Here is a 14,565-nt window from a genome sequence, read left to right on the forward strand (position 1 = left end):
CTTTGCAATGAAACAGTAATCTTTAAGTATTGCGGATTATTTGGGATGCACAATTAACTCCAAATCACTAATTACAACAGACTCAGCATTTTTTTTTTTTTTACATTAAAGAAATTACAATTCAATTTCTAAAAACCATTTATAACCTCAGCTGTTCTTTCTTAACAATTGCCACACCTGGAGTACTGCATCCACCTCTGGGGTCATGAGCACAGGAAGGACATTGACCTGTTAGAGCAAGTCCAGAGGAGGAACACCATGTTAATTAAAGGACTGGAACGTCTCCCCAACAAGGAAAGGCTGAGAGAATTGGGATTGTTCAGCTTGGAAAAGATAAGGCCTCAGGGTCACCAAAATGCAGCCTTCCAGTTCCTGAAGGGAGCCAACAAGAGAGCTGGAGAGTGGCTTCAATGTGAGAGTAGGGTTAGATTAGTTGTTAGAAAGAAATTTGTCACTGTGAGGGTGGTGAGGCACTGAAACAGGTTGCCCAGAGAAGCTGTGGATGCCCCATGCCTGGAATTGTTCAAGGGCAGTTTGGATGAAACTGAGCAACTCAGTGTACTGAAAGGTGTCCCTGCCCATGGCAGGGGGTTCAGAACTAGATGGTCTTTAAGCTCCCTTCCAACCAATACGTTACATAAACATGTGAGAAAGTAAAATCTGAACCCTTCAATTAATTAAAAGTGATGGGAAAAAAGACTCATTTAAGTTTATAATTTTGTTTATGCTGTTTTTTCCTTGGTTTGAGCTGTGAAAGTAGGAGCCATCCATTTTATTTGGTGGAAAACACCATGGATCTAAGACGAAATATGTAGGTCTGCATGTCTCAACCCACGCAAACACATATGCAGCTCAAGAGGGATTACAGAGCGTACAGTTGCTTCCCAGAAACGCTGCCTGGTCTGGCAGAGTATCTCAAATATGACTGATCATTGATACACATTATGGCTGCTGTTCATTTACCTTGCTACAGACTGTACCGTGTCCTACTGCTTTCAACCAGACATTGTTCCTGATAAGCCTTATTGCAAGCACTTCGGGTAACTTCAAATCAAAAGGGAAAAAAATCAAAAGAAAAAAAAAAAGTGTTGTGTAGTTTCAGCTGACAAAAGTATTAGCCCTCGCCATAGTGGTTTGGCTCATTGTATGCCACCTCAAAGTCCCAAAAAGCCAGGATCACGAAAGTGACAGCTTAGGAGAGTGTCTCGGGACTCACGGGAGTTCCTTTGTATACACAAACTGTTGTTGTTAGAGAGTACTCAATTCCTAAACAAATCCTTAAAAAAAACACAACAAAATCACCCAACTAGAAGAAAAATAAATATAAAACCAAACATACATCTAAGAAAAAAAAAACCCCAAGAAATTAAAAAAAAAAAAAAAAAAAAAAGTGGTTTTAATTAAGAAATTCGGTTGCATCCTGCTCAGTAAGCTGAAACACAGCCCAACCCCAGCTCAGAGCCCAGACCCGCCGCCTGCCCGGCCCGCGCCTTCCCGGGGGCCGCGCCGCCTCCGTCGCCGCCTATTTCGGGGCAGAGGCGGCGGGGCCGCTCGGGCGGCGGCGGCTCCGGTGAGCGGGGGCTGCGGGCGGGGGCAGCGGGCTCGCCCTCTCCGGCGGGGCGGGGGTGGTGGCGGCCGGCCCGGAGGGTTCCGCGGCTCGGCACCGCGCACAGGCCCGGGCGGGCGCGGGCTCGGCTGCGCGCGGGCCCCGGGAAGCCGCGGCTGCGGGCGCGGCCGCCCGCGAGAGGCACCGGGCCGGAGACGGGCGGGCCCTGCCACCGCGGGCCTCCGCCGAACGCTGACCGGGGCTTCCTGCTCCAAGCGGGCGGGTGTTGGCGGAACGGGAGTGCGCAGCCTTCCTCCCTAAGGAAGGCTGGAGCTGGCGGTGTGGCCCGGTGTGGCTCTGTGCGCTCCCGCCTCCAGCACGTGTGACAGCCGCGGTGAGCCCCGCTGCTGCCCTGCCACTGCTGCCCTGCCGCTGCTGCTGCCGGGATGCCGGCCTGCTGTGACCTTGGGAAGCTGCCGCCGGGTGCCGGCCTGCCCACGCGGACTGTTGCAAGGAGCAGCGCTGCCTTCTGGGTGCATCTCGGTCTTCGGAGACTGCACGGGCAGAGAGAAACATCTGGAGCTGAAATAACATCTGCTTGCAGAGGACTCTGCAGGACCTGTTACACTAACTAATGCTTCTGTATTTCCAGGTTTGAGGTTTGGATTTGCTTTGGAAGTCACAGAGCAGTTGCTACCTCGTTCTACCCACGTTCAGCTTTTAATACAGTAGTATTATTACAAACAGGAAAAAAAGGTATGTACTTATATATTACTAATTTAGTTTTGACTAAGACTTAAATCTTATGAAAGTGGCACTGTGCTGATATAGATCAGATGGCTAAACTTCTTTGTCTCTTAAAATGTCCATATTTTTATAGGCATATACTTTTTCCTTTCTGCTGCCAAGTTTTCTGTGGGTGATCTGGCATATGCTCCCTTTGGGGACTGCCACGAGTCGATAAGCGCTCAGCGTGATGAAAGCAGTGTACATTTTACTGAATGCAGGCAATTGCTGCTCTCTAGTAATTCCTTTCATTCAAAGTCTTTCTCAATGATTTGGTTTTTTCTCCCCTAAATGAGGAGCAAAACTCAGAGTGCAGTGTGAACACTAATGAGATATATAGGATAACCAAGCATAATTTGGCCTTGGAGCCTCCATGTTGAAGTAACACCTAGTGTGCTGTGCTGTCAGTAACAAAACAGTTCAAATCTGAAGCCACAGTTGTGAAATTACATGTGTTAGTGCCATTTATTGGAAGAGCAATGTTTTATTTTGTTTTAAACTCGTTTAGATTAATGAAACAGATTGGATGGGTAGTCACTGAGTGGCAGTATTTGGCCTACTGGTGTATCTTTTAATGTTCAAGAAAAATAAATCTGTTTAGAGAAAGACTTTCTTAAAGTCTTGGTTGTATTCAAGTGTCTATGTTTCTTGTACAAAGGATGTGATTTATACAATGTGTCTTTCTATGATTCTTTCAAGGTAGCCTACTGGGAATTATGTTTCCCATTCAAATTATGCCAAAATACATTTTGGGAGGTAACAGGCTTCAAAAGAAGCATTACAGTAGGTAGAGGAGTGAAAATTGTTCTGTTTACTGATGTACTGTGCTTGAAGACATGCTTAAAAGCCAATGAGGCACTAATTCACATGTGTATTTGTGTGGGTTTTAAGATTCATGCAGCTTTTTGACAGCACTGCCAGAGAAGTGTCTCGCTCAGCAGCACAGTTCTGAAACAGTGGGAGATCTTCACCTGAGTTATTTTACCCCAGATAAATAAGCTTGTTTTAACTGCTTGCGCAGTGAAAGTGTCTTGATGCAAACCTGAGAACTGAATTCATTTGAATGTTTTATTTCAAAGTGTCACATTTGTATTTCTGCTTTCCAGCTGCCTTCCTGAGAGACAAGGTGTAATTCTTATTTATAATATTGTGTTGTGGGGAGGACTTGCACTAGGAACATGACAGCTAGACACAATTCAAGATGTTCATGTTCATTCCCTTTTCTACTCCTCTTCTGAAAGCCACCCAGTATATCATCATGGGTAGAGTTTTCTTAACTGTTCTTCACCATAAGGAGAGCAGATTCTGTTTTGCTTTATAGATGAGGAGGTGAGACAAGCATTAAATATTCCAGCCTTAGACACCTGAGGGAAGATTGCTACAATCAATATAAAACTAACCTTCAACACTGTTCCCTGGATGTACTCTTTTGCTTTCATTTGAGAGATCCAGGGAGATAAGCTGGAAAGCCCAAGTAAGCTGAAGATAGGCAGTGATATTCCAGGAGACCTGCCCAGTGCAGCAAAATCAGTCAAAATACAAATATGCTAAGTCTCATTCCTGAGCACCACTTTCTATCTCTAAATTGAAGAGTGGATCTGAGGGAATTCCTGTAATACTTTTGCCTGTCAAGTTGTTGTAAATTGTGTATGTTTCATCTTTCTCTTCCCTCAGGAGACAAGTATCTCCATACCTAACAGGAAACAGGAGACTTTGCTCTGAAATAACTGATAAACAAGTGTGAAGCATGAGGATCAACTCGGCTGTTCAGGCTGCTATTGACCTCACAGCAGGTGCTGCAGGTAATGCTTAATTGCACAAAACTTCTGAGAGACAGATTTAATGCCTTTGACAAATATAAGAGCAGTTTTGACTTGCTATAAAAAGCTTCACCCTCTGTGTTTTAAGGGTATGAGGAGAAGCAGTGACCTCAGCCAGTGTTGTAACTGTATCACTATTGCTCCTCCCTGGAGAAACCCTTGCCACACAGTGAAGAAGACATAACACCTTTCTCGGACTAATCATTTTCTATAAGGAGGTTTAAGTTCTGCTTACATGAGTTTAAGAATCAGAGTATCAGTAGAGTTTTGCAAGGAAGTCAGTGTGTGAGTGATTGAGGTGCTGCTTTTGTCACAGGAACCGTCCCTAACTGAAAGGGACAAAACGCTACCTGAAGGGTTTCTGGCTCAGACAACATCCTGGTGTGAATCTCTAAAACCTGTAGTAGAACTGATGATGAATTTGTGTAACTGACTTCCACTTCAGTCTGCTCTGTGCTGTAAAATTTTGCTGGACCAGTTGTGTGGAAATGGTTGCACTTTCTCACTGATCTTGCCATGTTGGTAATGTCTGTGGCTCAGGGATCCAATTTTGAACTCTGCCAGGGAAAAGGGGTCTTTTTGACACTTCGAACCTAACAGTGGTTATATGGAAAAGGAGGAAGATTTGTCTAATTTACTTTTGTAACTAGTTTAGACAGTGTTACTGATCTTTTTTTCTTTCCCACACAATAAATATTACAGTCAGTCCTTTCAATGTTAATGCTGTGAATGTGACAGTATTAATGGTGTTAAGTGCATTCAATGGTAGTTATTTGTGGTCATTTGTCAGAGTAGAGGTTAATAGTGCAGTGAGAAAGAAGGGGTAACAGCCCAAGTCCAGTGTGGCAATCTCTGCACTCTTTAGAAAATGTAATTAAGTAAGCAAACAGCTTGTTCCTCCAGAAAATGTATAACCTGGTTTTACCTTCCTCTCCAGACACAGTCTTGACTACCTGATAAGTAATGACATATTGAGGCAAGTAAATTCTGGACAAGAATAAATAAGTCATTTGGCTGTCTGTGGTCATAGTCCTTTGCCTAGGATCTAAGCAACCTCTAATACCTTCTTTGATTCAATTGGACTCTTTCCCCCCCCCCCCCCCCCCCACTGCCATATTATTAGGACCACACTTGTCTGAATGTTCAAACAGATTTGACTTTTTGGGCTTCTGGTTTAATTTTGTAGTTGGGTTCAGTTTTTTGTGAATCTTTACTGCTGGCTGGAAGAATTATATTTCTCTTAATATTTCAGATAACAACTAGGACTCTTGGTCTTTATCTTGAGGCTTACAAAGTTCATTGCTGCTGTTCACTAGGCTTTTTGAGCCAACTTCAGTAACAGCCTTTTTGGAACAGCCATTCTGTCAACTCTCAGTTTTTCAGCTTTACATTTCCAAGATCATTCCTGGTTTCCCTGGACATCTTCCAACAGCCATTATTTTATTACAGGAACCTAGCATTTGTCCTGTAGATTAATATCTCTACCTGAATTCCCTGCAGATAACATTGGCTGAGCCTTCCCAGCTCTGCTTTTCATTTGAAGCTTACATGGGTGTTACTGGTCTGAGCCAGCTACTTTTCTCCTAGGATATCCTTCCAGAGCAGGAAACTCTGTGCTTCCTTGCTTGATTTGCTCTGAAGCTCTTAATGATCTGGTTGGGAATGAGGTTTTATGGCAGCTAGATTCTGAGTTTCTCTCAATGGCCTGGAGTACCTCTTTGCAGAGAAGCATGAACAATGTTATACAAATGTGTTTGCAAAGAGTAAAATGGATTGCAAATAACTCCAGTTAAACAAATACTTACTCTTCTCCCCACTTAAAAGAAAAATAACTAATCTTAATTGGATGCACAAATTTGTTTCCATTTCAGTTGCTTTCCTAACTGCATTTGCAGATTATTTAAAGAATGTGCATGTCAACTGTGCTTTGGTTAAAGATCAGCTTCTGTTTTAGTAAAGTTCTCTCTTGCAAAAACAAAACCATGAACCCCATATAAGGTACACCTATCATGTGTTTCCTGTCAAGTATCTGCTTCTAATAGATTGCTATTGCTGTACATGTTTTCTTACTGAAAAAGTGTAACATCAGCTCTTCCTGCAGACTACAGAATTGAGTTAGATCTTGCAGAAGAACACTGCACTGTGAGCAAAATGGTTATTGATGACATTGATGGAAATATTACACAAGTTTTCAGGGTGTTGACCTTGCAGTTCAGTTTGGAAAAGACAACATGTTGAGAAATTTTGCCCTTTTTCAGCTTACACTTGAAACTTCCAGTCTCTGGAAAGAGATGTGCTTAAGAGCCATCTGGAGTTTTGAAGTAAAGGATTTGAGTCTTTGGTTATCAATTTATTATGTATGATCAGTTTAGCACTCTCAGCAGTGTTCCTCTTGTCCTGGAGGAATCACTTGATTACTAATCTTTCAAGGTTGAGATTTTTTTGTTATTATTGGACTGTAAAATCAGAGATGCCTTCTGAACCACTGCATTAATGGGCAAAGGAAAATGTTATTTAACTCATTGACACAAGTGACTTGATTGCAGAACAATACTTTTAATTCAGTACAAGTTTATAAAAGTGAGCTGATTCATTTAGATGCTTGCTTTTCATGAGATAAAAAAATGTTTAATGAGAATCGTGATGTTACTGCTCCTTTGCCTGATTTTTTTTTCTTAAGGTAACTAAATTCACCAGTGACAATTGATGCCATTGTGCTAAAATCAGTGCACTTGTCTTTTCCTACAGGGAATTAATTAATCTTTGCTTTCTGTGTGATTTTCCTAATACTGGTGCTCCAGAATAGGTGTTGCAGTTGTGATAACCTTCAGCCACTGTTAACTTCCACTGCTTGCCTAGGTGGGACAGCCTGTGTGGTGACTGGCCAGCCCTTTGACACTGCAAAGGTGAAGATGCAGACGTTCCCCAGCATGTACAAAGGACTTGTTGACTGTTTTGTCAAAACCTATAAGCAAGTGGGATTTCGAGGCTTCTACAAGGGAACCACACCAGCACTTGTAGCCAACGTCGCAGAGAACTCCGTTCTGTTTATGTGCTATGGATTTTGCCAACAAATTGTGAGAAGAATTGTTGGAGTCGACAGGAAAACAAAGCTCAGGTTAGTAATAAATATCTGGTTTGTATTTTAAAATAAATAAGTATATAAAATTTCATGCAATTGCTATTTGTTAATACTGTACTGTCAGGTGCAAGTGAGGTCCGAGGCTCTCCTCTAACAGTGTACAGTGTAGTAAATTTTGGAATGTAGGCCTTAGTGTGACAATATAGTGTCTAATACAACAGAGCCATCTACTAACCAGTCACTGCAGCTGGCTGGTTTAGATGATCACAGCTTAACTGGAGTATTCAAGACCTGGAACATTTTCACCAATAGGATGGAGCATTTCCACACCTGAAAGTTAGTATTCCCTTAATATCTAGGTTGTTCTGACTTTGCAGGGGAGCTAGTGGCTCTTCCTACAAGGAGGCATACTAAGGGGGAAGGGCACTTTTCTAATATTGTCTTGCTTTTAAATATGTATTTATTTAAGGTTCAAAAGCTTGCTCACCCTACAAACACCTTACCTTTCCCTACCCATTAAAATGTAGGAAGTAGGCCTACCAGCAATATGTTTCCCTTCTTCAATGTCTTTTGCGATCATCCTGGGAGCTAGACCACAGGTGTGCAGATGTCCTAGGATCATCTCAAGTGACTGAGGCACCATGGTTATGCTGGATGTAGGGAAGGTAGTGCAGGAAACTTTTAAACAGTATATTGGTGTACTACTCTGAAGTTGGATACAGAATGGGAATGTGAGTATGCAGCAATAGCAAGCACCTTTGACATCTGACATTTATTTCCTTGGTCAGGAAATGGTGCTTTTCAGATCCAAGATGGCTCTTTAATGCCTTGTTGATTCAAGGTCAAATAGTGTGACTGCAGAGCTGTTCTAGGACAAAACATTAAAGAATTTAAGTTTACTTGAAAGATTGTCCCTTGATGTTGTTTCCTTATTCTCTTCATCTGGATCACTGTGGGGGCACCTTATGAGGCACATTTAAGAGAGAATTGTATTGACATGGTCTTCAGCAGGGCCCTGATGAGAACATGTGGTCTGTCCAGGACACCCCCACCCATTGTTACTGTACTGTTACACCTTCAGAAAAGGACAAACTATAAAACACTTTTCAGTTAAAGGAATACATATCACTGATGCATAAGTCACAAAGAAAAGAAATGAAGAGAGAAATGCTAAATTCTGTTTATCTTTTAACATATGCTGAGTTCAACCAACAGATTTCATCATAAAGTCTAAAGTGAGACAGCAAAATGGAAAGAGAAGTGCTGAATTCTATTTGCAGCTTTGCAGGTAGTTACTGATATCTTCCACTTTGAAAGTTCTCATTACTGCCATATCTGAATGTCATGAGCTTTGCTTCATGTCATAACTTGAGTTTTGTGATGCTTCAAGGTGAAAAGTTGTAGTTTTAATCTCTCATACTATAGATGTATCAAACTGCTGGGGACAAGGGAAGCATCTCCCTTGGATGGAAAGAATTTCTGTGCTGCAGTGAGATCAGTCTCAGCTGTGCTGACTCCCCAGGTTCTGAAAGAGAAGCTCCACTTCTATGCAGCTCCTGTCCAAAACACCAGTGTCTGTAGGAGCCCGTTTAAAATGCATCATAAAGCAGTGTTGCCCTCAAGTACCAGCCTTTTGAGTCCTGGCAGTTTAGCAACCCAGAATCTGTGGTATGTGTAAAATCACCACAAAATAAGCCCCAGTTTTGGAACACTGAGTCACTGCAGATGACAGTGCTCTCTTGTTTGGTGGTGTGGTTTATGTTTGTGCTGTCTCTGATTCACATGGTTGCATTCATAGCAGCACATCCATACAAAGATTACAGTGATCCATTGTGCCTGCTTTCAGTTTTCTAGCATCTTCCACTGAAAGCCTTTATTAATACTGGTAAGGTGAATTTGAAAATACTAACATCTATCTGTGTGAGGTGATTATTGCTCCTATTCTCTTTGAGGAAATAATAAGCAACCAAAATTTCCCAGTAAAACAAGCCTGTGGAATTGTTCATAAATGCTATGAAATCTTCCCTTCCTGGCTTTTATTCTGCTGCAATCACTGAAGTATAGCAAAAAGGGTAGAGGTTGCAACATATCTCTTTGGTGTCAAAAAAGGTGTCTTTCAGTTGTATAAGGATATGGGATGAGCTGGGTTTTCCTCCCTCTGGTTCAAGTAACTGCCCTTTGCCCTTAAGAATCTTTCCCCCAAGACAGCCAGTTTTTCTTGATGGTATTTACAATACAGGTGCAGGAAGCTGATTGCTGGTGCAGTGGCTCCACTGCACTGAAGGTCAGTGCCCAAATACCTTCTGCAGTTTCTTTCTTGCAGTGATCTACAGAATGCTGCTGCAGGCTCCTTTGCCTCTGCCTTTGCCGCCCTTGTCCTCTGTCCCACAGAGCTGGTGAAGTGCCGGCTACAGGCCATGCATGAAATGCAGTTGTCAGGAAAGATAATCCAGGGACACAAGTAAGTATACACCCAGCTCAATATCCCTGAAATCCTTTCTTGTGTATTATTTCTTCAAATCCTCTATTGGCTCAGTGTCACACTTATAGTGCATTGCTAACCAGAGAGGAGTTGTGGCTGGGAGGGTCACAGCCTGCTGACCTTCTGGGTGATAGTAAAGCTGGATGCTACTGAAGGGCTCCTAGCAGGATCTCGCTCTAAGTCTTATATGAATTCAATTGTTTGCACAATAGGTCTCACCATTAATTGTTGCTGCAGTTATCTATTGGTCTGTAACTTCTCATTATCTGGCTAGTAAGTATCACTAACTGGGTCAACCTCTCTCAGTACAGTTTGGTCAGTAGTGAAGGGTGTTATCCAAAAGGATGGTCCCCTTGGATTTTATCGTGGCCTGTTGAGCACTTTGCTGCGGGAAGTCCCAGGCTATTTTTTCTTCTTTGGAGGGTATGAACTAAGCCGGACATTCTTTGCCTCTGGGAGATCAAAAGATGAATTAGGTATGGTGCCTTTTTACAGGTGGGTTTTAGCATGTTGTCATGGGGGACATAAAGGGGGGCATATCTTCTCTGAAGATATACTAATAATGTTGTAAAATACGTGCAAAATGAAGGAAATGAGGCATACTAAATATGGAGGGCTGAGTCTGGTGTATACATAATAATAAATTATTGAAGTGACCATTTTCCAACGAAGCAGGATGTATCATAAATAGAGAATTAACACAGTGAGCTAACACTACAAAACTGCTGAAATACCCGACCCCACAGTGTAACACAACTGTGAACTATTTCATTTCAGCTGCCATTCAGAGTGATTTTGAAGTATTTAGCTGCATTCTCTTGAACAGTATGTTCAAGTATATGCTGAACTGTATGCTGACCATTAGCTGTACTTACAATGATAGTAAGAGAACACTGAGATTGAAAATTAGAAATGAAAAAAACATGGTGGTGCCAGAATAAAGATTGCCTGTCTCCTGAACCAGTCTTGCTTGGAGTCAGGATTTCATCTGCATGCATTTTGGACATGTAACAAAACATTTACAAACATCTCATCTGAAATACAAAATCCAGGTTCATCATGAAAGCAATGACTGATTACAAAATAACTCTACCAAATTCTCTATATATGATTAGTAACACTATATGATGTTACTCTAAACCATTTCACAATTAGCCTTGGAAAGTGATTACAAGTGTTAAAAAAGTGATTTTAGTTAATACAATCAAAATTGAATTCTGAGTTATAGTTTTTTAATGCTGCCAATAATCTGAGGCACTCTTTATAATCTTTGAGTTTCTAGTTAAGACTTGCAATTTACCAGTGGCTTGAAATTAAGGTTAGTGAGAGAACAACTGCTCTTTTGTCATAAGCAGCTTCCTCTGTTCCCTTTGAATCCTGTAGATGAAATAATGTTATATTTGTGTTGGTGAATATTGTGGTGTATAAAAGTCTATTTCTTAACTTTTAGGTCCCATTCCTTTGTTACTAAGTGGAGGTTTTGGAGGCAGCTGTCTGTGGATTGCTGTGTATCCTGTGGACTGTGTCAAATCTAGAATTCAGGTTCTTTCAATGGCTGGAAAACAGGCAGGCTTTATGGGAACATTTGTAACTGTTGTGAGAACTGAAGGTAAGTATCCAAGCAGTTCAACTGAATCTATAGGGCTGCAGACTGAAATCTATACCCTCCAATACCAAAATCACTTAAGAAACCTAGTCCAGTGATAATGTGTTAGAGACAGATAATAACTGTTTCTAGCAAACAAATATCTACTTCATGTAATGGAAAGCTTGGAATCTAGAAACTGAGACCTACTTCATCTTCCCTGCCTCTTGGTTCAGGAGATTATTCACTTAAGCCTAACAGAAGCTTACTAGGCATTAAAAATAGATAAAGAAATGGGCTCTGTTACTTGTGACCAAACCTATACATGAAAACTGAAGGAAGTAGGTAAGTTCCATGCAGAAGTTTCTTCACCTCTAGAAGGTAATATATGATTACCTAAGGATTGATTTATCAAACAGCCCTATCCAGCCTGGCAACTTGAGGCATCTACCTCAGCATCTCCTCCCTGGAAAAGGCCTGTGTCAAGTGCTTTGGAAGAGGGTCTAATATACATGGCAGCAGATATGAATCCTGGCCCCATTGCTAGGTAAGATACTCATCAGAACTGGAGTCTGACTTGGGGCACAGCTCTAACATAGTCCTGCTACCCCCTTGCCAGCTGTAGTACAGCCACTGTCAAATTATCTCAGTTGACCAAGACCTTGTCATATCTGAAATAAGCATCTAGCATAAACCCTTACATGGCTAAACTCCTGTTACAACATTAGATACTCCTGTATCAATACCCAGTACCACTGCAATCAGTAGCTACACCAGTGAGTTCAGCTCTCTGTCTTCCTGCACCTCTAAGCAGAAGCACTGCTTCAGTAGCCTTCACAGGTAAGAGCATAGTGGTTGATGCAGACAGCCACTTTAATAAATTGTTAATGGGTTCTGGTTTCATTTCTAGGCGTGCTTGCCTTGTATTCTGGACTAACACCAACTATGATCCGTGCATTCGTGGCCAACGGGGCACTGTTCCTTGCCTACGAGTACAGCCGGAAACTTATGATGAAACAAATAGATTCTTACTGATACCATCCAGCAAACGAAGAACAAGAGATTGTTTAAGGGTCATTTAAATAAATGATGAAAAACATAGATCACATGATGGTCTGAGCAGAACCAAATCAGTGACCTAATTTTAGGAACTCAACTCCAGTTTAAGATTTATAATCTTTTAAAATCAGGTGATTTTATGGAGGTATGCACATGTTGCTTGAATTGCACAAGCAGAACTATCTCGCTCTTACAGATTCTGCACTAGGTACACTGTATGTCATAAATGTCTTTGCTGACCTGTATTGGTGCTAAAAATACTTACATTGACCTATGGGGTTTAATGTAACATGCAAGAGTAGGTTGTGAGTTGTCTATAGCAAAGCATTGGTTTTAAAACTGTGCTGCAATTATGACCTTTTGCAGTTGTTACTGATGTCTGACTCAAAGTAACATCAGTTCTTGTCAAATCTCCCTGAATATAGATTACTTGGACATACCCCTCACCTAGGGAGACCTTTCCTTTTCCAGCTACGCCCCTGTCCTGCTCTGGCTCCCTGCTGCTCTGTGACTTGCCAAGGTCACAGCAGAGGGTGTCTGACATACATACTCTGTCCTAGTGAATGGGTTGACAGAAGTAGGAAACATTTACCCCCTACCTTATATGAGACTTAAAGCCCAATATATGCTTACCTTTTTGATAAAAGAAGCACAGTAACAACATTAAGGAGGCTATGCTGCATTGCATGGTTTTCTAAATCCTTTCAAGAAGTGCTGGAGTATGCTAGGCACCACTTAACATAAGGGACACTGCTGGAAATAGGTGCTGCCTCTGAGCACAGAATTGTAACTTTGTGCAGGCTCCCGTTTAGATGACCTTGGCATGAATGAGGCCACATGCTGGAATGACAGGAAGCTGAAGAGGAACAGAAAGCCAGAACCGAGTTGTTAACTGACACCATGGTCTCTGACATAGCAGTCTTACTGGGGCTGGAGTCTTGCCACTTGCTGTGCCTCTTCAGCTGAGTGGAAAAAACTCATATGACTGGATAGCTTGTATCACCTTCTGGCCTGGAGGGCATGGCCTGCTTGGTCATGTTACTGGATTAAATATGCAGTTAGTCAGTATTGCCCAAAATTATGCAGTGACACCTCTTTCCAGATGCCCCCTTTGTTCTTCAAGTAAAATGCTCTTTCTACAAGCATGTTCTGCTTTGTAAGAAGCAGCTACTGCCTTAGCCTAGAATAAGTTGAGCAGGTCTTAAAACAGCACAAACTTGTCCTGGAGTTGTACAGATATACTGCCTCGGTGCTCTAACTGCAGCCCACCGGTGTGGGGGCAGTGGGGGGCACAGACAGAGCCCTTTAACTCACCGAAATCATCACAGCTACAGGAAGATTAGCAACTTGTCACAGTAGCCACATTTGTCAGTGACAGACAGAGCTGGAACAACCTAGTTTTGCATGTTACAGCTTCCCTTTCAGATCCCAGAAAAGGGAACAGGATTTAGGCATAGATGAAATCACCTCAATACCTGCTGCCTCTTGCAGTGGAGCCAGGGTGCACTTAAACTGGCTCGTTCCTTGCATTGTTGCAGCCTCTTTGATGGAAGGTGGCTGCTGCAGTTCCACAAAACCTTCTTGCTCCTCCAGCCTCCAAGTGCAGAAAGAACAATTCATCTCACTTTCATACACCATGAGAAAAGGCAGTTAAAGCAGGGCACGGCTGAAGAATCTTCAGTGTCTACTGCACCAATACACCTTAACTGACTGGTACACTAGGGGCAGCACCACTCTGCATTGCCAGTACTTTAAAAGGAATTTATACCAAATGTTTAAATGTTTCAGGTAGGAGGATAAGGCTTTAAGAGTTGTTAGACTTCCCCTTCTTGTCAAAGTTGTCTAGCTAAGAGAAATAGTATATTTGTACATGTTTCTAATAGTTATGAAAAGGTGGGGACAGACTCCACCTCAGTGGAATACTTCAATCTATTTCTTAGATATGTCTTCGCTTTCATTTTTTAAAGCTCATGGTTGCAGTCTTTAATACAAAAACTGAAGCCTCAAGAGAAGCAGGGTATTTAAAACAACCTACAGCAAGAAGTTAGTGGCATTTTTGAGAGTTTACCTTCTGAAGTTGATGTAAGCAGTAATTTTTCCATTCAGAGGTGCTTGAGCTGTACATGTGTATCAGTTGTTCAGCTAAAAACTTGATGACGTTGGTACAGGAATTCACAGAAATAAAGTTTCATTTGATTAACTGAG

At 41.9% G+C, this 14,565-nt stretch overlaps 1 protein-coding gene across 5 annotated transcripts; it reads left to right on the top strand.

Annotated features, from left to right (window-relative positions):
- The first annotated feature begins 970 nt into the window (after nucleotides 1-970).
- Nucleotides 971-14,565, top strand: SLC25A15 (solute carrier family 25 member 15). Of its 5 annotated transcripts, none has more exons than XM_053970371.1 (8): nucleotides 971-1,040; nucleotides 2,199-2,302; nucleotides 4,007-4,134; nucleotides 7,012-7,270; nucleotides 9,558-9,695; nucleotides 10,023-10,192; nucleotides 11,167-11,325; nucleotides 12,212-14,565. In XM_053970371.1, exons 3-8 carry the CDS (start codon nucleotides 4,080-4,082, stop codon nucleotides 12,334-12,336), a joined length of 906 nt encoding a protein of 301 aa, XP_053826346.1. In that variant the 5' UTR covers nucleotides 971-1,040; nucleotides 2,199-2,302; nucleotides 4,007-4,079; the 3' UTR covers nucleotides 12,337-14,565. The 5 variants fall into 5 exon arrangements, with proteins under 5 accessions (XP_053826346.1, XP_053826347.1, XP_053826348.1 ...); XM_053970372.1 differs by lacking the exon at nucleotides 971-1,040 and adding an exon at nucleotides 1,530-1,570; XM_053970373.1 differs by lacking the exon at nucleotides 971-1,040 and adding an exon at nucleotides 1,758-1,940 and having other exon boundaries at nucleotides 2,199-2,306; nucleotides 4,010-4,134.

The sequence above is a fragment of the Vidua macroura genome, chromosome 2 (assembly GCF_024509145.1).
Source record: "Vidua macroura isolate BioBank_ID:100142 chromosome 2, ASM2450914v1, whole genome shotgun sequence".
NCBI classification, from domain to species: Eukaryota; Metazoa; Chordata; class Aves; order Passeriformes; family Viduidae; genus Vidua; species Vidua macroura.